A 26103-nucleotide genomic window follows, 5' to 3' on the forward strand; every position below is an offset into this window, starting at 1 on the left:
TAAAAAGGCCCAAATAATAAAGGCCAAAATATAGCCCTGCTAATAGCCATAATGACACTGTACAACGTGACCGTGTGTTTGAAAGCGTATTTCAGTAAGCAACCATTTGTTTGCCTTCATTAGACAACTTTGTTCCAATATTTCTCTAATTCAGAGATATTTGTTCCCATAGTAATTTGTTATGGATCCATAACTAAATCAACAACTGCATTTTGAAAGAGTATTTTTATCATTATTTTATTAATGAAAGCATAAAGATGCTGATGAAGAAATATAGTACAGTACAGTATATGCTGTTACATTTAGATAAAGCATTTTGAAGATAAGCCACCTGCGTTTGTTTATTAGGCTAATGTGCAGTCAGACAAGTAAACATGGGAAAGTGCCTAATTCCTTACATAAGGATGAGCAGATCATGTCCAGACTTTCTTGGTGACCTCAAGAACCTTCAATAATGGCTGTACTAGAGAATGCGGACACGCGGGAGACCAGCGTTCAATTCCCGACAAGGAGGAAGGAGTAGGCTGTCCTTGTAAATAAGATTTTGTTCTTAACTGACTTGCCTAGTTAAATAAAGGTTACACTAAGAGCATTACATTTCTTCACCCTAATTTTCTAATTCTAGTCTAAACAATACCCAAACGGAGATTCAGTGAAAATAAAAATCTGATTGATTTATCAAGACCAGTCCCCATGCTTGTCTCAGAGCAGCGCGAAACGGTGCCAAAATAGTTATAGGCTATTGCTTCAAATCCTATTGCTTCGAACTTTAATATTACTCTTTAAATAAATAAGACCTAGCACATTACTGAACACTAGCTCCAACTCAGGCTTCATCCATGTTACGAAGGTGGATATTGATCCCGCACTTGTCGCTAACTCAATCCAAGCTAGTAACTGCGTGTAAGAACAGTTATCCTGCAAATTCGGGCTATGAGAAAAAAGCTATTAGACGGGCTGTCTTCATTTCATTACGTGTATCATTAATGCTGTCTTTCTGCTTATCAATGACCCTTTTTCTCCCCACTATCGATAAAATAATAGTATTAACCTCTTGGATTTAGGGGGCGTCATTTGAATTTTTTGGATGAAAAACGTTCGTTTTAAACAAGATATTTTGTCACGAAAAAATGCTTGACTATGCATATAATTGACAGCTTTGTAAAGAAGACACTGACGTTTCCAAAACTGCAAAGATATTGTCTGAGTGCCACAGAACTGATGTTACAGGCGAAACCCAGATAAAAATCCAACCAGGAAGTGCCGCATTTTTTGAAACCACCTCATGCCAATGACTCCTTATATGGCTGTGAATGAGCTACGAATGAGCTTACGTTTTCCACGTGTTCCCCAAGGTGTCTACAGCATTGTGACGTCTTTTTAGGCATTTCCATTGAAGAATGGCTGTAAGGGACCATATATAGCATGTGGTCACATGGTGTCTCACGCAGAAAATCTTGCGTAAAATACTGAGGTAGCCATTTTTCCAATCGCATCTTATGAGAAACCAATTGCCTCGATGGATATATTATTGAATATATATGTTAAAAACACCTTGAGGATGGATCCTAAACAAAGTTTGCCGTGTTTCTGTCGATATTATGGAGCAAATTTTGAAAAAAAAAGTTTGGCGTTATAGTTGTAGCATTTTCCGGTCGATTTCTCAGCCATGCATGATGAAGAAACGGTAAAAAAAAAAATATTTTTGGAAAAAAGGAACATTTGCTATCTAACTGGGAGTCTTCTGAGTGAAAGCATCCGAAGTTCTTCAAAGGTAAATGATTTAATTTGTTTGCTTTTCTTATTTTCGCAAAAATATTGCCTGCTGCCAGCAGAGCTAGCATAGCATTATGCCATGATAAACTTACACAAATGTTTGTCTAGCGTTTGCTGTAACGCATATTTTGAAAATCTGAGATGACAGTGTTGTTAACAAAAGGCTAAGCTTGTGTTTGAATATATTTATTTCATTTCATTTGCAATTTTCATGAATAGGAAAAGTTTAGGGGTATTTATGTCCGCTGCGTTATGCTAATGCATTTGAGGCTATGATTACGCTCCTGGATACGGGTTTGCTCGTCGCAAGAGGTTAAGTCATACGAAGGTTTTACTGCACGTTAAGTTAAATGTATCCTGACATAAAATTTGTAGTGTGACAAGTCTTTCATTATTACTGAATTTAACATAAAAGAACATGAACTATTCTACAGATGAAGGGATGATAATGCAGTCTTTGTGAGAGGGAGGGAATCTGATTTAATTGCTCCTCAACACACCGCCCAGAGACTTCTTTCAGGATAGTGGAGTAGAGTTAACAGGTTAGAGCTGAAGTATTCGTTGCCATAGAAATTGGCCTGGCTAGAAGGTGAGCCACCTTTATGTCAATGGTTATCCCAAGTTGAACTCAGAACTGACCAAAGTTAGGTCCTCAAACCCGCTGTAGTATACCCCTCTGAACATCTTAAGCATTGGGATATTTATAGTTTATACATAGACAAAAACAGTTCTCACTCAGAACGGCACTAGCCGTCTTCATTAGCAGGTACATGCAGTTAAAAAAACTATTCTAATAGACCTGAATTGGGGAAACTACAGCGTTAAATGGTCCAAAACAGACCCCAAAGACAAAGTTGGAGACCAAACCTTCCCACGACACTATGAGATGAAATCACTTCATACAAGCTTAGAAATGTATTTATCATGAAATGCATTAGTTATTGCACTCACCAAGCGAAGTTTGATTAACTCCCTATGAGTGGTTCCTTAAACTATTTGAAATGATATGATCTGGTCTCGGTGGAGGTCCACTTGAGCAAACAAGCTAACTCTTTCCGATTTTATTGAACAACATGTTACACTGTTTTATATGCTGTACCTTTGAGCTCAGTCTAGAAGCTGTGGTCGCTGAGACAAAATCGCTCTACGAGCAATGTGAAAAATGTGCCATATCTTCTATACTGTCCCCCAATCCCCAACCAACAATTATTTTCCTGGTTTTAAAAAGACACCCTACCCCTCCAGTTTCACTGGCCTGTCAGTGGGCCACTAATCCAGATTTAACAGCACTCTCTCGCTTTCAGCCCTGCAGTACATGCTTTAGCTGGTGTGTGATTCTCAGTTCTACAGATCCATCATCAGTTGGGCTGACCCTTTCACCCACTGTTAATCTTCATTCATTAACTAGAAGTGCTGTTTAGACGACACCCTAGCACTTCTTGACCCCACAAGTCCATCAGTCTCAATTAATGTTTTTTCTGCCTGACGTCTATGTCCGTGCTTGCGCCATTGCTCTGGCCAAAAGATCTTGCCCCAACCTTGGCAAAGTCCCCCCACGGCAGATTTACTGACCCTTTGTCATGGTTAATGCCTGAGACCTTTCGGAAAAGCACTTATTGTTAGAGTTAAGCTTTGTGTCAGCATTTCTCTTTCGAAGTTGGTCACCTTCAAAGGACCTGAGAGCTGAACAAATGCGTTTGCCATTTCATCTCCAAAATACCACACAGGAACATGTGTACTTACAGTACCATAAACATATGTCCCATTGCCACAGGTATGCCACCTTTTATGATAAAAGCATTATGAAACAAAGGTGATACTGGAACCTCTTCTTCCAAGCTTTGGCAGCTGAGCTCTCTTTGACCTCAGAGCAAAAGATACCTAGCTTCTACCAACAAAGGAAACGTGACAAGCTTTTCGGCTCAGCGTCTGTGAGGCACGTTGGAGTCAGCATTCTGGAAAAGTTGTTCTGAGAACCAGCGTGCTTACAGCAACATGTCAATCAAGAATACAGATTTTTCTGGCGATTTCATTCCAGAAATTGTTTGGGATTTAAGAAGATTTCAAAGCAGAGATTGCAAATGAAGGTAAAACTTCATATCCAGGTCCGACCAAAGTATTTGATAAATGGTCAAGAACGAAAAGCATCACTATTCATTTTTCAAGTGTAAATAAACACGTAAACAGTTACCTTGCCTCGTTCAGTGCAAGACCATTCATCAGATGAGTTACAGTTACACAATCAGCTTAGGTACTGTACCTCCCGCTTCCCGTCCCAACTAGCTTCAAACATACTGGCTCACCTTTCTATTTGGAGGGGTCCCCGGACGCCCTTTAAGGGCAGCCCGAAACCCCCTCCCCGCCAACCACCGCCCGGCCGTCCTGCTGCGGTCACGATGCAAACTTAAGGTGTTCCATACAGATGTCGCCAATGATGATGGCCTGCCATGCAGACGGGATCAAGGAGGTTAAAAGTTCCCAGTTCAGAGGCTCAGGCGTTGCTACAAAGACAACCTGATGATTTAAGTTAGCACTACTGTAGATATACAGCTAGCAATCCACTCTTTTGGCTTGAGTGTTTCTACAATTAAAGAGGATATCTCCTAAAGTTATCATCCGGACAGTAGTGGAAAGCATAGTAGTGCTGTCCAGACATAACATCATTGGAGCGGTATAAACTAACCACTGTTCGTCAACAAGAGGCTTCACTAAGGAGGACAGCCCGCTAAGCTACTTTGGGACTTGGCTTGAGGGTTTAAGCCACGCACACACATACACATTCACACACACCTCCTGACCAGACTAATCTGAACACTGACTGTTAATCCGGTGAGTATGACAGGAGGGGGTGTGCCTGCTCATGCAAGTCTACCATAACACAGGGATGGTGCAATGTTTGCTCAACCACATGTTTTAAATGTGTGAGCATATGGCATGTGTCTCTCATTGCTGGCAAATTTCACATCTAAAATGGGACAAATGATAAATATGAGAAACTCACATCATAGTACTTTAGTTGTTTAGTGTACTATCACAGTGATCATTCTGTACATTAAGGGAAACACATATGGTTTCTTAGAGCAGGGTAGCAATGTTGGAGTAAGAATGAGCAGTGACTGTAAAGCTTTCTGTAGGATTATTGTGGTCTAAGAATAGTGACCCAAGAAAGGTGAGGCTCCCTTAGGTAGGGATCAGAGGTGCTAAACCACAGCAAGACACATTCACCATGTAACACATCAGAACAAAAACGTAAAATTCTAGAGACTAGAGCCTCTATCGGCAGAGTCAAACCAAATGGTGATTTAATGAACCTAAAAGGTGCTTGGGTCTGCAGAACCAAGAGGGAGGCAAAGCTAGCAGGGAGCATGTATCATTATGCAATGCTTAAGTCCCTCTCAGGTAATAAGTCACTCTGATTTACATAACTTTAATGAACTGAAGATGACCCAATAATAGGAAATATCCAATTCATGTATTGAATTTTGACTGAAATGGAATTTACCCAAGCCCTGCTTGATGGAGTACTTACTGAGAGATTTACAATCTCCTATGGTCCAATCAGAGCCATTACTTAATCTCACAGCTGGAAACTAACCTAGAGACACTGCTAATACAAATCTCAGCCAAATACAACAGCTGAACACAATGTAAACATCTATTGGACCAAAGCAACATGCTTTATAGTTCCGTTACATTAAGAAATAGTACACATTCACCGATGCGTCCTTGGTCATATGACAACTGAACAAGAGCGTCAATTACCGATGCTATTTGGTGAGTTCAACCCTATTACAGAGGCTGAGTACACTGGCTTACTGGTGCTCTTTCATGCCGTCCCTAGGAGGGGTGCGTCACTTGAGTGGGTTGAGTCACTGATGTGATCTCCCCCCCCCCCCTTGGGTTGTGCCGTGGCGGAGATCTTTGTGGGCTATACTCGGCCTTGTCTCAGGATGGTAAGTTTGTGGTTGAAGATATCCCTCTAGTGGTGTGGGGGCTGTGCTTTGGCAAAGTGGGTGGGGTTATATCCTTCCTGTTTGGCCCTGTCCGGGGGTATCATCGGATGGGGCCACAGTGTCTCCTGACCCCTCCTGTCTCAGCCTCCAGTATTTATGCTGCAGTAGTTTATGTGTCGGGGGGCTAGGGTCCGTTTGTCATATCTGGAGTACTTCTCTTGTCTTATCCGGTGTCCTGTGTGAATTTAAGTATGCGCTCTCTAATTCTCTCTTTCTTTCTCTCTCTCTGGCAGGAGCTGAGCCCTAGGACCATGCCTCGGCCAACAGCTCCGCCCCCCCCGCAGCTATTCGCTCAAGCCTCTCCAGGTTCTCCTTTACCCAAATAGCAGATGTTCTGAAAGAGCTGCAAAATCTGGACCCATACAAATCAGCTGGGCTTGACAATCTGGACCCTCTATTTCTGAAACTATCCGCCGCCATTGTCGCAACCCCTATTACCAGCCTGTTCAACCTCTCTTTCATATCGTCTGAGATCCCCAAGGATTTGAAAGCTGCCGCAGTCATCCCCCTCTTCAAAAGGGGGAGACACCCTGGACCCAAACTGTTACAGACCTATATCCATCCTGCCCTGCCTATCTAAAGTCTTCGAAAGCCAAGTCAACAAACAGGTCACTGACAATCTCGAATCCCACCGTACCTTCTCCGCTGTGCAATCTGGTTCCCGAGCCGGTCACAGGTGCACCTCAGACACGCTCAAGGTACTACACGATAACATAACCGCCATCGATAAAAGACAGTACTGTGCAGCCGTCTTCATCGACCTGGCCAAGGCTTTCGACTCTATCAATAACCATATTCTTATCGGCAGACTCAGTAGCCTCGGTTACTCTAATGACTGCCTTGCCTGGTTCACCAACTACTTTGCAGACAGAGTTCAGTGTGTCAAATCGGAGGGCATGTTGTCCGGTCCTCTGGCAGTCTCTATGGGGGTGCCACAGGGTTATATTCTCAGGCCGACTCTTTTCTCTGTATATATCAATGATGTTGCTCTTGCTGCGAGCGATTCCCTGATCCACCTCTACGCAGACGACACCATTTTGTATACTTCTGGCCCTTCCTTGGACACTGTGCTATCTAACCTCCAAACGAGCTTCAACGCCATACAACACTCCTTCCGTGGCCTCCAACTGCTCTTAAACGCTAGTAAAACCAAATGCATGCTTTTCAACCGTTCACTGCCTGCACCCGCATGCCCAACTAGCATCACCACCCTGGATGGTTCCGACCTAGAATATGTGGACATCTATAAGTACCTAGGTGTCTGGATAGACTGTAAACTCTCCTTCCAGACTCATATCAAACTTCTCCAATCTAAAATTAAATCTAGAGTCGGCTTTCTATTCCGCAACAAAGCCTCCTTCACTCACGCTGCCAAACTTACCCTAGTAAAACTGACTATCCTACCGATCCTCGACTTCGGCGATGTCATCTACAAAATAGCTTCCAACACTCTACTCAGCAAACTGGATGCAGTTTATCACAGTGCCATCCGTTTTGTTACTAAAGCACCTTATACCACCCACCACTGCGACCTGTATGCTCTAGTCGGCTGGCCCTCGCTACATATTCGTCGCCAGACCCACTGCCTCCAGGTCATCTACAAGTCCATGCTAGGTAAAGCTCCGCCTTATCTCACTGGTCACGATGGCAACACCCACCCGTAGCACGCACTCCAGCAGGTGTATCTCACTGATCATCCCTAAAGCCAACACCTCATTTGGCCGCCTTTCGTTCCAGTTCTCTGCTGCCTGTGACTGGAACGAATTGCAAAAATCGCTGAAGTTGGAGACTTTTATCTCCCTCACCAACTTCAAACATCTGCTATCTGAGCAGCTAACCGATCGCTGCAGCTGTACATAGTCTATCGGTAAATAGCCCACCCAATTTACCTACCTCATCACCATACTGTTTATATTTATTTACCTTTCTGCTCTTTTGCACACCAGTATCTCTTCCTGTACATGACCATCTGATCATTTATCACTCCAGTGTTAATCTGCAAAATTGTAATTATTCGCCTACCTCCTCATGCCTTTTGCACACAATGTATATAGACCCTCTTTTTTCCTACTGTGTTATTGACTTAATTGTTTACTCCATGTGTAACTCTGTTCACACTGCTATGCTTTATCTTGGCCAGGTCGCAGTTGTAAATGAGAACTTGTTCTCAACTAGCCTACCTGGTTAAATAAAAGGTGAAATAAAAATGCCTCAGGACTACCTGGCATGATGCCTCCTTGCTGTCCCCAGTCAACCTGGCCGTGCTGCTGCTCCAGTTTCAACTGTTCTGCCAACATCTTGGCCATGTTCTGTTATAATCTCCACCCGGCACAGCCAGAAGAGGACTGGCCACCCCACATAGCCTGGTTCCTCTCTAGCTTTCTTCCTAGGTTTTGGCCTTTCTAGGGAGTTTTTCCTAGCCACCGTGCTTCTACACCTGCATTGCTTGCTGTTTGGGGTTTTAGGCTGGGTTTCTGTACAGCACTTTGAGATATCAGCTGATGTACGAAGGGCTATATAAATACATTTGATTTGATTTGAGTTCAGCCATTGCAGGTACTGGTCAAGCTCAGGTGAGGGTTAAGTGCTTAAGACCTCCAGGTCAACTGGATTTTATCATGCTCTCTCACTGGGTCAAAGAGCATAAGCAGATCAATTTCCCACCAATTTGGTATGTACAGTAGCAGAAGTAAAAGGGTAAACCAAAATCAGGGTTGGCAACTAGTAAGCACCATGTGTTCCAGAATATACTAGATGTAAAGATTGTATAACTTCAAGATCACTTTTTAAGATTAGAATCACCTTATTAAGAAAAGATGGTTCCAAAAGGACAAAACTGGAACCCCTAATTCCCCGGATCTCTAATTACAGTGTTCTTGCTTTTTGTTTATACTTACGATATTAAGAGTGTATGCTAATTTGTTTGGTAGAAATCCCCAGCTGTGCACTCTCGTGAAGGATAAAGTGATAACAGTACACCATTAACACTGGTGACCTCTGTCCCCACCCTGGCACAGGATGAAAGGACCCTCAGCTTGATGAAACACTGTGTACAGAGGAAATGCCTTCGTCTTTAATGACCAACCCTGGCCCCATGTGACCCTCCAGCTTCCCGAACCGTCTCCCTGGTCATGTGACGTGACTCATGGTGCCTAAAGCTTGGTGTAGTTTTGGGACCAAGTCTGTGTAAGGTACTATGTGCTGTATAACATACAGTGGGGCAAAAAAGTATTTAGACAGCCACCAATTGTGCAAGTTCTCCCACTTAAAAAGATGAGGCCTGTAACTTTCATCATAGGTACACTTCAACTATGACAGACAAAATGAGGAAAAAAAATCCAGAAAAATCACATTGTAGGATTTTTAATAAATTTATTTGCAAATTATGGTGGAAAATAGATATTTGGTCACCTACAAACAAGCAAGATTTCTGGCTTTCACAGACCTGTAACTTCTTTAAGAGGCTCCTCTGTCCTCCACTCGTTACCTGTATTAAAGGCACCTGTTTGAACTTGTTAGCAGTATAAAAGACACCTGTCCACAACTCAAACAGTCACATTCCAAACTCTACTATGGCCAAGACCATATAGCTGTCAAAGGACACCAGAAACAAAATTGTAGACCTGCACCAGACTGGGCAGACTCTTTTTAAGTGGGAGAACTTACACAATTGGTGGCTGACTAAATACTTTTTTGCCCCAATAAGTGTGTACATTATGTGTAAATTGGGAATATAGTGCCCTCTAGTTGTACCTCTTTCTGTTGTCTCTCCAGCTCCTTCATACGGATTTCTCGGGCCTCTGCCCTGGCCGCCCTCTTTGCTGCCAGCCTGGCCTCTGCCTAGATTAGAGAGAAAGATGGGATGAATAGAGAGCAAGGGAGAATGAGAGAGATTGTTAGTTTAGCATTAACACCAACATATATAAAAAGAGAAGATGTGACCAGACATCCTTTTCCTAGATAGGGCTCCTGTTCCCTAGGGCTGGAACAATTCATGTATAACGTGTAACCGGCAGTTTTGGATGAAGACCATCATGAAAATAAAACAGTCCTAACCATTTAATTCAATTCTTTTTTAAATAATAGTGAAACGAACAGCTGGCCGAAGACAGGACGGCGGGGAATTTGTGCAGTTGATTTAGTTTCTGCCGTAACAGACTTAACGTGATGAAACTTTGTTCTTCCTTGCTGAAATGTAGATTGTTCATTCAAATGATGTTAACTGCTGGGGCTCATGCAATGGAATGTATTTTTTGTAATGTCAGTTGAGTTGAATCAACAAATCACAGCACAGACTTTACTTCCTGCTCTGCTCCTATGGTTGACTCGCAATGGCTGCCTGTCCACCATTGACTTGAATGGGGATACCAGTTCTATTCATTCTATGTCTATGGTAGCACATTCAGTCCAGGAGCAGATGAGGAGAAAATCGAAAAGATTGAAAGATTATTACCGAGACCTCGGCCATTTGGCTGGCCAATTACAGTCATCCAATGACCATCACAGCCCTATATGCAACACTTGATAAAAAAAATCTATATGCAGTGCTCCACATTTATTGTGTATTCTTGTTTGTATATTTACGTGAACACATTACTTTGGGTGTGGCAATGCTTTATGTTTGCGTGTCTGTGTGTTTACGCAAGCAGTGTGTACTTGTGTGTGTTGACTCTGCTTCACTTGAGTGAGAGCAAGGCTTTTTCCTTAAAAGGCTCTGTCTCAGAGGGTGGGTGAGTGACAGAGCGAGAGAGGCGAGAGAGAGCGAGAGAGAGCGAGTGTGTGTGCGTAAGAGATAGTGAGTAAGCACTTCCTTCCTGCCCCTGAGGCTGTCAGAATGTGGCTGGGAACTTGTTGCCTCTAGGCGGGGTCACTGTACAAGCTAGACATGCACAGAATGCTATAACCCCTCCTCCCTCGCCCTTCTGCATTTCCCCAACTGTGGCCCATTTGCCCAAGTAACAGGAAAACTCCCATAAAGCAATGGTCTGGTACACACAAAAACACTCCCACATGCACTGAAACAGAAATATATTACTTATGCCCTGCATTTGATATATAAACATTTCAATGTGTTTAAAAAGGTCCTTCTCATTCACATTATGAGTGTGACATACAGGCCAGAGTGAAAGAACTCCAAGTCGTTGACACATTCTAGACCAGTTTACACTCCACTGCCTTGAACTGTGAACTCCACACTACAGATCTAGGCCCTGTTGAAATTAGCCCTGCCTTCCTCGAAGTAATCACTGATCTCACATGATTAGATAGATGAAAGCTAGCCCCTGCCTTCAACTATTCAACCTTGTGAGATCAGGGATCCCTTTAAGGAACGGAGTAATGAAGGAGGATGCATTTTCGATTGGAATAGGGCCTTTGTTTCTGTACCAGCATACACCACTGGCAGAGGACACAGAGTCCAATTGAGGAAAGGTGGATGACGCAGTAGTGGTTAGAGGAGTGTAAATGTCAACTGAGGGGGTTAAAATAGGATTCTGGCAAGCCCATAAGCCTTATTCTGCGCTTGGAAGCATCTGACAATATGGAGGGCTACTGATGTAGTCTTTGAAAATATCAGGACATCTGGGACTGCTCAAACATGTTTGATTTTATCGGCACAAAATCTGCAATGCTTTGTAGTGTGAGATGTGCAACAACAAGTTTAGAGATCGGTGATTAGTAATAGATAAGAGGCCTGTGAAATGAGGTTGTTTCGCGTCACCCAGAAGGTGTAGACACTCGAGCAGGAGAGATGACTACCACTAGTATGCGTTCGTACTCGCCTTTAACCAAAAGGTAAAGTGTCAAATCGTTACAGCTCTGAAATTCACAAGCAATGTTATTCAATTCAAAATGTTGGCTACATATTTCAACTCTGTATAGCAATTGTGAATGTCTGAAAGATTGAGGCTGCTTTGAAGCAGAGCTCGTAGCTACGTTACAAACTAATCGCATCATTGTTATCACGAGACAGCGTGGTAGGGAGAATACTCAACACCAAGTGAAGAATCTTGACCCTGTCTATGCCACATTGTTTAGAGTGTGCACCACTATTTTGGCAACACAAAAGAAAAACTACAGGAAAGACTTGTTTAATGTGGCTCAACAATGTTAGTATTTTTTATTTATTTTTAACCCTTTTTCACCCCAATTTCGTGGCACCCAATTGGTAGTTACAGTCTTGTCCCATGTGTCAGAGGCAAAATCCGTACCACTGGCGACCGTGCATGAGCCTGGCCCGCCACAGGAGTCACTAGAGCACTATGGGACAAGACATCCCGGCCAGCCAAACCCGGACGACTAATGGGTCTCCCGGTCGTGGCAACTGCTCGGGATCGAACCCGGATCTGTAGTGACATATGTCTCAAGCATTGCAGTGCCTTAGACCGCTGCGCCACTCAGGAGGCTCTATGATGTCAGGATTTTAAAAGTTGTGTAGTGCCTACCCAGCTTAAGACAAAAAGGGATCTTGATCCAGGAGGGGATTGAATGTCTCTGCTGTAACGAATATGCTGGATGTTGACATCTACCCACTTAGCTAGCAAGTTAGCAAACCAAATGCAAAGCTGCAGCCATGAACTGGATATAATTTGACACATCTTAGATGTATTATAGTTATACTTAACTTTTAAGCAGAGGCGTAGCACACACCCCCACAGCCTCTGGTATTGAAAATCATACCACCGTTATTTTGAAATATACAGTATACCGGGGTATTGCCCAAGCCTATAGGTATTTTGTTAGCTCCCTGGGGAGAGTATCAGTTACATAGTCAGAGCTCAGTAGGATGACATTTCCTGCTAGCTCGAGCCTGAGGGCAGAGTTTTCCTTGTGAGCCCTGTAGTATAAGCAGTTGTCATTGTCATTAGCCTAGCCTATACGCGTTTAAAGCCAAGTCTGGTCACATATGTCTCACAGGCTAAGGACTGTAAATAATGCATATTATCATCTTTCGCTGTTTTGCATCGAGTATATAGCATGACTGGCCAATAATTCATTTAAATAAGCACAAAGGCCAGCACATATAGAGATTCAAAGTTACAAGCATCAGGATATGTTCTCATGCCAGCTTAATGACTGGCGACCTAATGTAAAGGAATATTGTGTACAAGTGAAGAAAAAAAAAAACAGGTAACTCCACTATAAAGCTGGCAGTTAGTATGCAAATTGCCACAGCAGCTTTTCCCCCTTCATTTGACTAGTAATCTTTTTTGCTGACTTGAAAAGCCATACTCATGAACCCCTAGTTTGTTTACTTTCAACGGTTGATGACTAAACCAACATTTTGAAACGCAGCTCCTTCTTCAGTGTAACAATTCTTGATTAGATGCTATGCCACACAGTGTGAGAACAAGTAAACAGCTTTACATATACATTTCAGCAGGAGTGGAAAGAGTAGTGAACTATCCTACTCAAGTAGAAGTACTGTTACTTTCTGCCTGCGGCTACGGAATCCTGACCTGTTCACCGTACCTGTCCCAGACCTATTATTTGACCATGCTGGTCATCTATGAACATTTGAACATCTTGGCCATGTTCTGTTATAATCTCCACCCGGCACAGCCAGAAGAGGACTGGCCACCCCTCAGCCTGGTTCCTCTCTAGGTTTCTTCCTAGGTTTTGGCCTTTCTAGGGAGTTTTTCCTAGCCAACGTGCTTCTACACCTGCATTGCTTGCCGTTTGGGGTTTTAGGCTGGGTTTCTGTACAGCACTTTGAGATATCAGCTGATGTACGAAGGGCTACTTAAATACATTTGATTTGATTTTGACTTTAATGTCATTTTACTCAATAAGTAAAACTACTAGTGTTTGGTAGTCTAAATTCAGTGTCCTTGTCTTTAACTAGCATTTCCCGAAAGTCAGACTCTTCCCACACTCAATTTTCTCAGCCTCAGAAGAATCTGCATTCAACAAATTGTGTGTGGTTATCAGACATATTCTCTTCATCTTGCAATCGACATCTTGGAATCGGTTCAGCCACCGGGCTTCTTCATGCGTCGCGCCGACAGAGATAAACACTTCTCTGGGAAGAAGGGCGGGTGTGAATGCTTCATGATTAACGACTCATGGTGTAATCATAACAACATACAGGAACTCAAGTCCTGCTGCTCACCCGAACAAGAATTCCTTACAATCAAACGCCGGCCATATTATCTCCCAAGAGAATTTGTGTCAGTTATCGTCACAGCCATGTATATACGCCCTTAAGCAGACACCACAACGGCCCTCAAGGAACTTCACTGGACCATATATCCGGAGGCTGCATTTATTGTAGCTGGGGATTTTAACAAAGCAAATTTGAGAACAAGGCTATCTAATTTATTTCAGCATACACTCACGCAGGCAATACACTCGATCACTGCTACTCAAACTTCTGCGATGAATACAAGGCCCTCCCTCACCTTCCCTTCGGCAAATCCGACCACGACTCCATCTTGCTCCTACCGTCTTATAGGCAGAAGCTCAAACAGGATGTACCTGTGACAACTAGTCAACGCTGGTCTGACCAATCGGAATCCACGCTTCAAGATTGTTTTGCTCATGCGGACTGGAATATGTTCTGGGCAGCCTCAGAGAACAACATCAACATATACGCTGACTCTGTGTTTGAGATGTTAAGGAAATGCATTGGATATGTTGTACCCACTGTGACTATTAAAACCTACCCTAACCAGAAACCATGTCTGGAGGGCGGCATTCACGCGAACCACCGCATTTAAACATGGAAAGAGGACTGGGAATATGGCCGAATATAAACCGTGTAGTTTTCCCTCCGCAAGGCAATCAAAACAAGTGAAATGTCGGTATAGGGACAAAGTGGAGTCGCAATTCAATGGCTCAGACACAAGACATATGTGACAGGGTCCACAGACAATCACGGACTACAAAAAGAAAACCAGCTACGTCACGGACACCGACGTCTCGCTTCCAGACAAACTTAACACCTTTGCCGGATTTGAGGATAATACAGTGCCACCGTCATGGCCCGCTAACAAGGACTGCACCCCCCCCCCCCCTCTCTCCTTCTCCGTGGCCGACATGAGTACGACATTTAAACACGTGTTAACCCTCGCAAGGTTGCCAGCCCAGACATCCCTAGCCGTGTCCTCAGAGCATGCGCAGACCAACTGGCTGGTGTGTTTACAGACAAACTCAATCGCTCCCTATCCCAGTCTGCTGTCCCCACAGATGGCCACCATTGTTCCTGTACCCAAGAAGGCAAAGATAACTGAACTAAATGACTACCGTCCCGTAGCACTCACTTCTGTCATCATGAAGTGCTTTGAGAGACTAGTCAAGGATCATATCACCTCCCCCCTTATCTGCCACCCTAGACCCACTTCAGTTTGCACAGCGCCCCAACAGGTCCACAGACGATGCAATCCCCATCACACTGCCCTATCCCATCTGGACAAAGGGAATACCTATACTGACGACAACTCAACATTCAACACCATCGTACCCTCCAAGCTCATCATTAAGCTGTAGGCCCTGGGTCTGAACCCTGGGTCCTGGAATTTCTGACAGGCTGCTCCCAAGTGGTGAAGGTAGGAAACAACATCTACACTTCACTGACTCAACTCCGGGGCCCCACAAGGGTGCATGCTCAGCCCCCTCCTGTACTCCTTGTTCACCTATAACTGCCTGGCCATGCACAACTCCAATTAAAATAATCAAGTTTGCAGATGACACAACAGTAGTGGTCTTGATTACCAACAACCATGAAACAGCCTACAGGGAAGAGGTGAGGGCACTCGGAGTGTGGTGTCAGGAAAACAACCTCTCACTCAACGTCAACAAAACAAAGGAGATGATCATGGACTTCTTGAAACAGCAGAGGGAGCACCCACCTATCCACATTGACAGGACAGTAGGTGGAAAGCTTCAAGTTCCTTGGCATACTAATCACAGACAAACTGAAATGGGCCACCCACACAGACAGTGGGGTGAAGAAGAAGACCTCAGGAGGCTGAAGAAATTTGGCTTGTCACCCAAAACCCTAACATTTACAAATGCACAATAGAGAGCATCCTGCCGGGCTGTATCACCGCTTGGTACGGCAACTGCACCACCCTCTGGAGAGCCTTGCGGTTGAGGGCGGTGCAGTCCACACAACGCATCACCGGGGGAAAACTACCTGCCCTCCATGACACCTACAGCACCCGATGTCACAGGAAGGCCAAAAAGATCATCAAGGACAACAACAACCAACCCGGGCCACTGCCTGTTCACCCCGCTACCATCAAGAAGGCAAGGTGCCTCAAAGCTGGGACCGAGAGACTGAAAAAAGCTTCTATCTCAAGGCCATCAGACTGCTAAACAGCAATCACTAACTCAGAGGCTGCTGCCTACATTGACACTCAAACCACTGGACACTTTAATAAATGGATCACTAGTCACCTTTTTGGGATAGGGGGCAGCATTTTCACTTTTGGATGAATAGCAGACTGAACTGCCTCCAACATAACAGAACTCATATGGCAGGCGAAAACCTGAGAAAAATCCAACCAGGAAGTGGGACGGCTGAGGTTCGTAGTTTTTCAAAGCTTGGCCTACTGAATACACATTGAGATATGGATAAAGTTGCACTTCCTACGGCTTCCACTAGATGTCAACCATCTTTAGAAAGTTGAATGAGGATTCTACTATAAAGGAGGGGCTCATGAGACCTCTGAGTCAGTGGTCTGGCAGAGTGCCCCGGTCTCATGACGGGCGCTCCCGACAGAGTTACCTCTCGTTCCAGTGCTTTTCTGAAGACAAAGGAATTCTCTAGTTGGAACATTATTGATGTTTTATGTAAAAAACATCCTAAAGATGGATTCCATACATCGTTTGACATATTTCTAAAGGGCTGTAACGGAACTTTTTCTGGACGAAGTGCCTGTGCCTCATGAAGATGGATTACTGGGCTGAACACGCCAACAACAAGTGGCTATTTGGACATAAATGATGGAACAAATCAGTCGTTTATTGTCAACTGGGAGTACCTTTGATGATCTTCATCAGAAGGCAAGTGAATATTTATGGTGTTGTTTCTAACTTTGTTGATTCCAAAATGACGGATATTCCTCTGGCTGTTTTGTGTTCTGAGCGCCGTTCTCAGATTATGCTTTTTCCGTTAATAAAAAAAAATCTGACACAGCGGTTGCATTAAGGAGAAGTCTATCTTTAATTCTGTGAATAACACTTGTATCTTTTATCAAGGTTTATTATGATTATTTCTGCAAAAATCACTGGATGTTTTGGAATCAAAACATTACTGCACGTAAGGCGCCAATGTAAACAGATTTTTGGATATAAATATTTACATTATCGAACAAAACATACATGTATTGTGTAACATGATGTCCTATGAGTGTCATCTGTTGAAGATCAAAGGTTAGTGATTCATTTGATCTATATTTGTGCTTTTTGTGACTCCCATCTTTGGCTGGAAAAATGGCTGTGTGTTTTTTCGACTTGGCTATGATCTAACATAATCATATGTTGTGCTTTAGCTGTAAATAAAAACATTTAATCAGACACGATGGGTAGATTAAGATGTTTATCTTTCATTTGTTGTATTGGACTTGTTAATGTGTGAAAGTTACATATTTAAAAAATAATAATAATTTTGCGTGCTGCCTTAAGCGGAATGTTGTCGAGGGGTTCCGCTAGCGGAACGCCTGACCTAGAAAGGCTAAACAACACCACTAATAATGTTAACATATCTTACATTACTCATCTCATATGTATATACACTATACCTTATACCATCTATTTCACCTTGCCGTTCGGCCATCGCTCATCTATATATTTTTATGTACATATTCTTATTCCATCCCTTTAGATGTGTGTATTAGGTAGTTGTTCAATTACTTGTTAGATATTACTGCAATGTCGGAACTAGAAGCACAAGCATTTCGCTACTCACATTAACATCTGCTAACCATGTGTATGTGACCAAAACAAGTTTGATTTTTGGGAAATGTTGATATTTTGGCAAATTTTCTTTCTAGTACTTTTTGTATTTTACAGATATGATGAAAAAATATATTTATCCACAAATGGCTTTGTGTACTATAAGTCTAGTCCTGGAGTGTCTTAAGGTGAAACGAAAATATTTAGGCTGACTTGATCCAGTATCTGGAAAAATGAATTTCTGTGATATGCAAATAAGACCATATTTAAAGACATCCCCTAATTTGCATATTTTAATACAAAAAAAGTATTATATTTGTGTCCACATTCAACTAGAACAGTCCAAACTCTTCTCTGTACTGGCACCCCAATTGTGGAACCAGCTTCCCTCTGAAGCTAGGAGAGCAGAGTCCCATCTTCCGAAAGTACCTGAAACCCTACCTCTTCAAAGAGTATCTTAAATAATCCCACTCACCTCGACCACCCCTCCCCAAAATATAAAAATAAAGAATCTTGAAACTTGCACTTGACTATAATGTTGCCAAACACACTTGTTTCATGGTCCTACTGGCAGAAAACCAATGTTTATTCAAGTACTTTAACTATTAGAAGGAAGTTAGAACGCTGACTCATACAGTGGTCATATCTCGCAACCAGTCACACACCCTTTCCTATACCATTTAGAGAGAACAACATGCTAAAAATAGTCTCCCACGCCATCTTTCTATTAGGGTTTCACGTTTACGCAAAAACAATGTATTCCCACAGACACTAGGGTTGCACAGTATACTGAAACTTTTGTACTTTTTCGATACTAGAACAAACTGTTCGGTACTAGAATTTGTTACTTTGGGTAATTCCGTCTGTTTTCTGACACAATTATGTTTAAGGTCACTCAGTCGAGCAGTGAATTTCAAACAGAGATTCAACCACAAAAGACCAGGGAGGTTTTCCAATGCCTCGCAAAGAAGGGGACCTATTGGTAGGAAAATCGTTGCTTGAGCCCAAGGGGCCAGAGTTCAGACAATGACTATCTCAGTGAGCATGGTGAAGTTATTAATTACACTTTGGATGGTGTGTCAATACACCCAGTCACTACAAATATAGTCATCCTTCCTAACTCAGTTGCCAGAGAGAATATTGATAACCAACAGATGTCACTTTGATACAAAGCCTACATATAGTCTACTACTCAATGGGGAGGGCATGAACGGCAACACCGGGACACAGTGCCCTCCGCTCCTGCTTGACAAGCAAGTCCAAACAGTATGGTAGCTACATGTACGGTAGTTGTGTGGTAAGAGACAGTTAAAAAAAAAAAAAGAGCTCAATCAAAACTTTAACCTATAGCAGAGCACTTGACACTACCCTGCCGCCCCGGGCAGGGTAGCCTAGTGGTTAGAGCGTTGGACTAGTAGAGCTGACAAGGAACACATCTGTCGTTCTGCCCCTGAACAGGCAGTTAACCCACTGTTCCTAGGCCGTCATTGAAAATAAGAATTTGTTCTTAACTGACTTGCCTAGTTAAATAAAGGTCAAATAAAAAAAAACACCCTCTCCTTTACAAACGCCCACTACTTTTCTTTCGACCCACCTCTGGTCAACATATTAGGATGCAGCTACCCCCCTCAGATATTAACATTTTATATTCATCCAATGTCTGCCATGATGTGATAACGTTGTCGCTGCTCTCTGTGGGCACTGATTGCTAGTGCACATGTGATGTTGGTCAGTATAAACCGAACGCAACCTGGATATATATGGTCAATGAATCAGAGTATGCGAACGCGAGTTGATTACCTTAAACAACGGTTGGTCATCTTGGAAGCAGTCTCCAGTTCTTATTATATCTTAGTGCTTGAGCCTCAAACTGACTGTGGGTGAATGACATCATGGGTTTTAAAAAGAGACGGCGCACACTTTTTTTAAAAGAGTGCTTGTTCTATGCAAATGTTGTTGACCAGTACAATAAATTAAGTCCCAAAAGGAAGGGATAACAGATTGGTATTCATCTGTAGCCCCATGAAATCAGCCAAAACAAGCTCAATAATGCATGCATAAAGTCCCATTGAATATGCATTCACCTGTATTGTGAATAGGCCTAGGCTACTACTATCTTGATTTACCCAGTTTATCAATAGACTAGAGATTTACCATTCAAATAAAGGATTACCATTGCTTTTTATCAATCTCCATAAAAACAAAGTCAACTTGATTGTATATTTGATTCTTTAATGCATATATTTAAAAATCTCAAAAAAAGGTAATGATATTGAACTCAGAAGATCTGTCTGGATCAAGTGCCATTCTGTGACTTTGGCTAATACAAAAACAATACCACGTAAAAAAAAGTGTATCGAGTATCGTGATGATATCAAGTACTTTAGTACTAAACTTTGTATCGAAGTAAAAAATCTGGTATTGTGACAACACTACCAGACACATACCTATCCAACAAAACCTGCTTCAAATAGCAGGTATGATAACATAAAGTATCTTACCTGCTGCTACTAAATACCACATCTAACTGGGCCAGGGAAGAGCGACAGAGAGAATGAATCTCTCTACCCACTGCTCCCCTTCTGCACAGCTATTTTTAATGACCTACATGGACCCAAGTTCCATCAAAAACGCTCCAATTCAGTTGGATTTCATTAGAGTGACTGTCCTCTGGAGACCCAGAGTTAGTTCACTGCATCAAAAATGGGTGATGTTGACACACCTCTGAGCCATTCCACAAAGTGCTGCAGGAACCATAACCTTGCCTGTCGCTCAATTGTCTACTTTTGGTGTGAGATCCAAAGTGGATGCAAAAAGGTATTGTCGATGGGTTCAAGGATGCAGGGAGAACATTAAGATGGGCTGCACATAAACATGCTGCACATGAGATGGGACCTGGGGAAAAAAACATGGTCAAATAGGTGGGCAAAGTGAGTATGTACGGAGGGTAGGGCTGGGCGGTATCCAGATTTTCACACCATTACTATAACCAGCAGTGCACACAAGGGGCGCTTTCTTTCCAAACATAAAAAAACCCAAAAACATTTAGACAGCAGGGATCCTGATCCAGGAGGGGATCGTCTCTACTGTAAACAAGAAACTTGATCTGGCATGCTAGCCACTTTCATTTTTGGTACGGTATTAAATCTTACCATCGGTATTTCCAAATACCCTGTATATGGTATATAAAGTATACCACCCAGATGGTATCATTTTCAATAACATAATGTCCCCAAAAGGTTGACCATTTAAGTTTAATAATGTGAATATTTCACACACACAGTAGCTACTTAAGTAAATACCTGCAGTCAACTTGTGCAATATGTTAGGAGAAAAAGCAGATCACGTTCTTCATTTCCCCATCAAATTGTTTTTCATTATGAAGCTTAAAAAGTAGTCCCAGTCACACTGTTTCTTTACATGCAAACAACAAAGCAAATCTATTTACAGTATGGAATTCAAAAGTAAATATTTGCCAGCTAGATATCTTAGAACTATTAATTAACTGCCTGAAATGTGCTAAATGCTCTGCAGTTGTGCATATTGTTTGCTAACTTAGTAACTAGTTATTTAGCTTCAAGCTTTTCTTGGTAACAGCAGAGAATCCTCTCCTGGATGAAGAGCTTTGCCGTCTAATATTTGTTTTGTGCGTGAAGCTAAATGAGTAGCATTTCATCCTCAACTTTGATCAACAATTCATAACCTGGCGGTTGGTGATCCCACAACAAAATCAATACTAGAATGCCAAGGAAGATCAGCAAAACCAGAAGGCACCATGGCTCTCAAATGAGGCCCTGCTGCCCTCAGTGCCTTGCCTCTGGTTCTAGGGGCAGGGGAGTTGGCCTGGATCCCGTCATTCTGATCCCATCGCTGACCGCTCTCAGAGTGCATTATTGAGCCCTTATTGCAGGTCTCAGTGCCACCCCAGTTGAATGCCATTCTGGCCGGTGCCCCCAGTGAGGCTCACTCCCAAGCCCCTCCACCCCGACTGCCAGCCAACCAACATGTCCGGGCATTATAAAAAGGCAGAGGGCGCTGACAGACTGGACAAAGAGAGGACACAGAACAACTCCGATATTTGATTAAGTGGAGGTTAAAATAACTTGGGAAAATGAGGTCCAACCAGAAATGGATTAAAGCAGAAGAGTATCTTGATTGGCACAGTCAAGAGTATAATTATAACCTGCTTTAGGGACTATTTCTAAGACCCACATTGATTACCAAGTATAGACGTACTGGTAATGCTATAAACTTGCACAAGCTCTGTTGCTTTCCAACAGGGTGTGGGCTCTGAGCAGGCACTAACAATGACCTAGCAATAGCATCCCAGCAGAGCCAAGTCCCGGCCTATTCTATGCCCACAGACAGAGTGACTCAAGGTTCTATGCCAGACACTAAACAAGAGATAGCGTCACACACAGACAAGGAGTATTATTGGCTAAACAACCTTTTTAAATGACCAAAATATGGCTGAGTAGAGACGTGGCCAGATAAGAGTCAGACTGCCTGAAAAAAAACAGAGCCAGGGTACACAACACGGGACATCCAAAACAAAGTGTCAGTCACTGAGCACAGAGGTTTGAAATAAAACTATTCTCTCACATGGTTTCGTCACGGTCAAATAATTAATTCTGTGGATGAAAAAATTGCTTTGTAGGGAAAGTTATATTTAATATTTTTAAGTTTACAAAATAAAAAAAACTCATGATATACCATTCGTCTAGTTCTGTGGAACTTACAACCCACTTGAAACATGCGTTGTTGAACATTAACAGCGTGCAGATCGGCCTAACAGTTAGGCATGGCTGGTATGATGGTTAGGCCTGGTCTAGGGTAGGATAGAATGTGCAAAAGTTTTGCACAGGCCCCTGGATCAGAGGAAATGGAAAATAAACTGACAGCTGCCCCCCTGTTCTTCAATGACAGAACATGTCACCTGAGGCCTTACCACACACACACACACACACACACACACACACGACCAGCTGCCGCTTTCTCAGCTCTTCAGAAAAACTGGTCAGCAGCTGTGTGCACGCGCGAGTGCACCAGGGTAAAATAAACAGTATGCTTCAAGCTTCCTTCAAGGGGGCAGTGTAATTCAATCTGAAATAGTCCAGTGCAATCTACAAAACTAGACGGCAGTGAAAATAATTAAAGCAGTTTTTGATGAGGTTCAGCATGGTCACAAGACTGCTTACAAAAATATCTCACCTGTTTTCCCAATTTGATAGCACAGTCACCTGCAGACAATGGAGCTTACTTTAGGAAATTCTCTAATGCGTGGTATGATACAGTCGGTAACATGAAGCTGGCATGTTAGTATTTGGCAGAAAAGCAGTTGTGGATACTGTGGAAGAGGCTGCAACCAAGGCAAGCATCATCAAGCTAAAAATTGTTCTGGGAAGGTCGTCCAGATGTTTCTCATTGGTTCACACAGTATGGGCCACCCTGTTGTCCCTGAGGAGAAACAAAATAACTCAGTCTGGCTTTTCATTTCAGGGTAGGGAGGAAAGACCGAGTGGCATTAGATTTAAGGCAGTATCGGTTTACATTGCAACACTAGGGATGTAACGATTCACAGATAAACATTTCAATTGGTCCACGGACCCCAAACCGATCCAAATGTAGCTTACATTGGTCCGAAAATCTATTCAAACATGAAGAATTGCCGATTCACATTTTTTTGCTCATATTACTTTTTCTACATTCCAAAAATCAAAGTAAAAAAAAGATGCATCCTCTCCTTCAGTGTTAAACTAAGCATATAACTATGTTGACAGTCATTGATCAGCATGCAAAATGACTTGTAGAACAACCCTAGGGAAAATCAGTAGCCAAGTCAAACTGCGCACTCTGCCCAGCTTCGTGCACTGACCAACGTAGAGTAGGCGGCCTGTTCCTGAACGTGGAGAAGGCCGCCTGTTTCTGATCTTGCACATTTGCAAGGCACCTTTAACATTCAAATGCTAAAATGGCTTGCGTGATATTAGGCTTTATTAGTCGAGTGACTGAACAAAAATATAAACACAACATGTAAAAAAGATCCCAGAAATGTTCCATATGCACAAAAAGTTCACATTTTTGGTTTGAATTTGTTTACTGTTGGTGAGCATTTCTACTTTGCCAAGATAATCCATACACCTGACAGGTGTGGCATATCAAGAAGCTGATTAAACAGCATGATCATTACACAGGTGGGGGGGGGGGGGGGGAGTCTATGAAGCTTTACTGCATGCTCTATAATACAAGTAGTATTTTGATTTCAATGAACATGTTCTTATATCAACTTAAAATAAACATGAATATTGAAAATATAAATGTTTTTCTTCATTTGGCAAACCTTATATATATATTGATGATCCCATTTCCAGAGCAGGATCTTTGCTAGTTTTTCTTCTTTTTATTTTTTGAAATATTCGAAACATACAATATACTTGCAGTGAAGCCGATCAACCACTACATCGTACCAGTCATCCAACAGATTCCCATTCAGAGTGACACACACAAGCATCCAGGGTCAATGCCCTGCTCAAGGGTACGTTGATCGATCTACGACCAGGCCAATAAACATGATCCCGAACCCTCCAAGATCCTCCCACAGTTCCCCAATAGCTGTCCCTCAACAGTTCGAGACCCCTTCCACAGTACCTCCCCAAGAAGAAAAATCAAAAATACAAATCAAATCAAATCGGCTCAGGATGATGCTGCAAATTAATTCCATTCCCCACCCCAAAGAACCCCCCAGTGCACAAACAACGAAGAGAAAAAAGGAAAGACAAGAAAACAACAAACAATGCAAAAAAAAACAAAAGGACATCAAGGTCAACTAAAATCATAACAGCAATGCTAACTGTATATGTTTGTGTGCATGTCTGACACTATTACATGGCAAAGTAGATCTTTCAACTATGCTGTGACGTTTAACGTACAATTTCAATCTAAATCGACTACACTCCACAGATTGCGAGTTTAAGATAAATACTTTTACAGCATGTTCAGCCATTCCTAAACCTGAGACCAGAAACAGGCTACCTGAGGGCAATACCAAAATAAATGGTCTATTGATTCTGATTTTATGCCAAATATTTCAAAATCCACTATAAATACCATTTCTGGCTTCTTAAACGTTTCATGATGTTCTATTATGTCTAGTAGTTGTAGTATATTATCTCCAATGTATCGTCCATGTAAAAAGAAAAACGGTCTGATCAGGATGAACAATACCTGGTAAAACCCCTTTTAATTCAGAGTGCTATGCATTTCGCTAGTATTTTTGCATCACAACATTGAAGTGTAAGGGGCCTCTAGTTTTTTTTTTTAGATAGACTGGGTCTTTATATTTGCCATCTGGGTCTTGTTTTAACAATAGAGAAATCAGACCTTCCTACTGAGTACCTGGCAGACTACCATTTCTATAGGAGTAGTTAAAACAATCTAACAATGGAACTTTTAGTATATCAAAGAATACTTGATATACCTCTACCGGTATGCCATCAAGCCCTAGTGTTTTTCCAGACTGAAAGGATTTAATAGCCTGAGAAAAAGCTCTTCCTCTGTAATTTGGCCTTTGCATTGATCTTTCTGTACATTTGTTAATTTTCCATTTTTTATATTATTTGGAAAGAATTCCTCACCATAATCTTCATTCAGTGGGAGAGGATGAGACGGAAAAGAGAGTGGGAGAGGGTTAAATTTATTTTGAGAGGTAGTCAGATCTTTCCATGATGGAGTATGTTGTTCCTCCATAGCATAATGTTGTTGGTACGTCGATTTCCCTCAGGATCTCTTTAGCATCCAGGTTGGCTCTTCACTGCAACCAGTTGTTTTACGAAAAGATAACAATGAGTCTTTCCCACGACGACGACAACAGGTGTCTGTAGTACAGCCAGCTAACACTCACGAAATCCATGCAACAACAAAAAAAGGAACAAACTTGCAGTCCCAGCCGTAAAGCTAAGCTCATGGAATCCTTAGCAACAAGTCTTAAGGTGTGATTAAAATTGATTTAATGAAAATGTTTTAATATAAACTACAACCCGAGTGTAGACAGTACAATGTTCTTTTGTGCACTCTGATGGACATACCTCTGCTAGTTTTAAAGTTATGGCCCATTTTATACATCGAAATTGGCAAAGTAGGTAATGTAATCAATAACAAAAAGGGCCAGTGACAGGCATAAGCAACACGAGCAGTAGCTAAGGGCCCCCAGCCACTAAGGGCCGCGACCAGTTGGGGTCTCAACTTACTATTGAGAGTAAGAATAGTAGGATACACCAGGTGACATTTCAAAATTTGGTTGTGCATCAGTTTCTTAAGTCACTGACAGTCACTCAATTTGCCATGTCATCTAACAATTTTTAGATTGGTAGTTAGTCTAGCCAGCTATCATGGCCGAATACCAACCAGGCACACAGGG

General features: G+C 42.4%; 1 protein-coding gene across 27 annotated transcripts in view; it reads right to left on the minus strand.

The window, feature by feature from the left end:
• The window catches only part of LOC109870911 (leucine-rich repeat flightless-interacting protein 2), a 78186-nt gene that overhangs the window by 36765 nt on the left and 15318 nt on the right, over positions 1–26103 (minus strand). For all 27 annotated transcript variants that reach the window (XM_031806078.1, XM_031806059.1, XM_031806053.1 and 24 more), the window contains exon 2: positions 9543–9629. In XM_031806078.1, the coding sequence (XP_031661938.1) occupies positions 9543–9629 (87 nt within the window). The remainder of the gene's footprint in view (positions 1–9542; positions 9630–26103) is intronic.

The sequence above is a fragment of the Oncorhynchus kisutch genome, linkage group LG26 (assembly GCF_002021735.2).
Source record: "Oncorhynchus kisutch isolate 150728-3 linkage group LG26, Okis_V2, whole genome shotgun sequence".
Taxonomy (NCBI): Eukaryota; Metazoa; Chordata; class Actinopteri; order Salmoniformes; family Salmonidae; genus Oncorhynchus; species Oncorhynchus kisutch.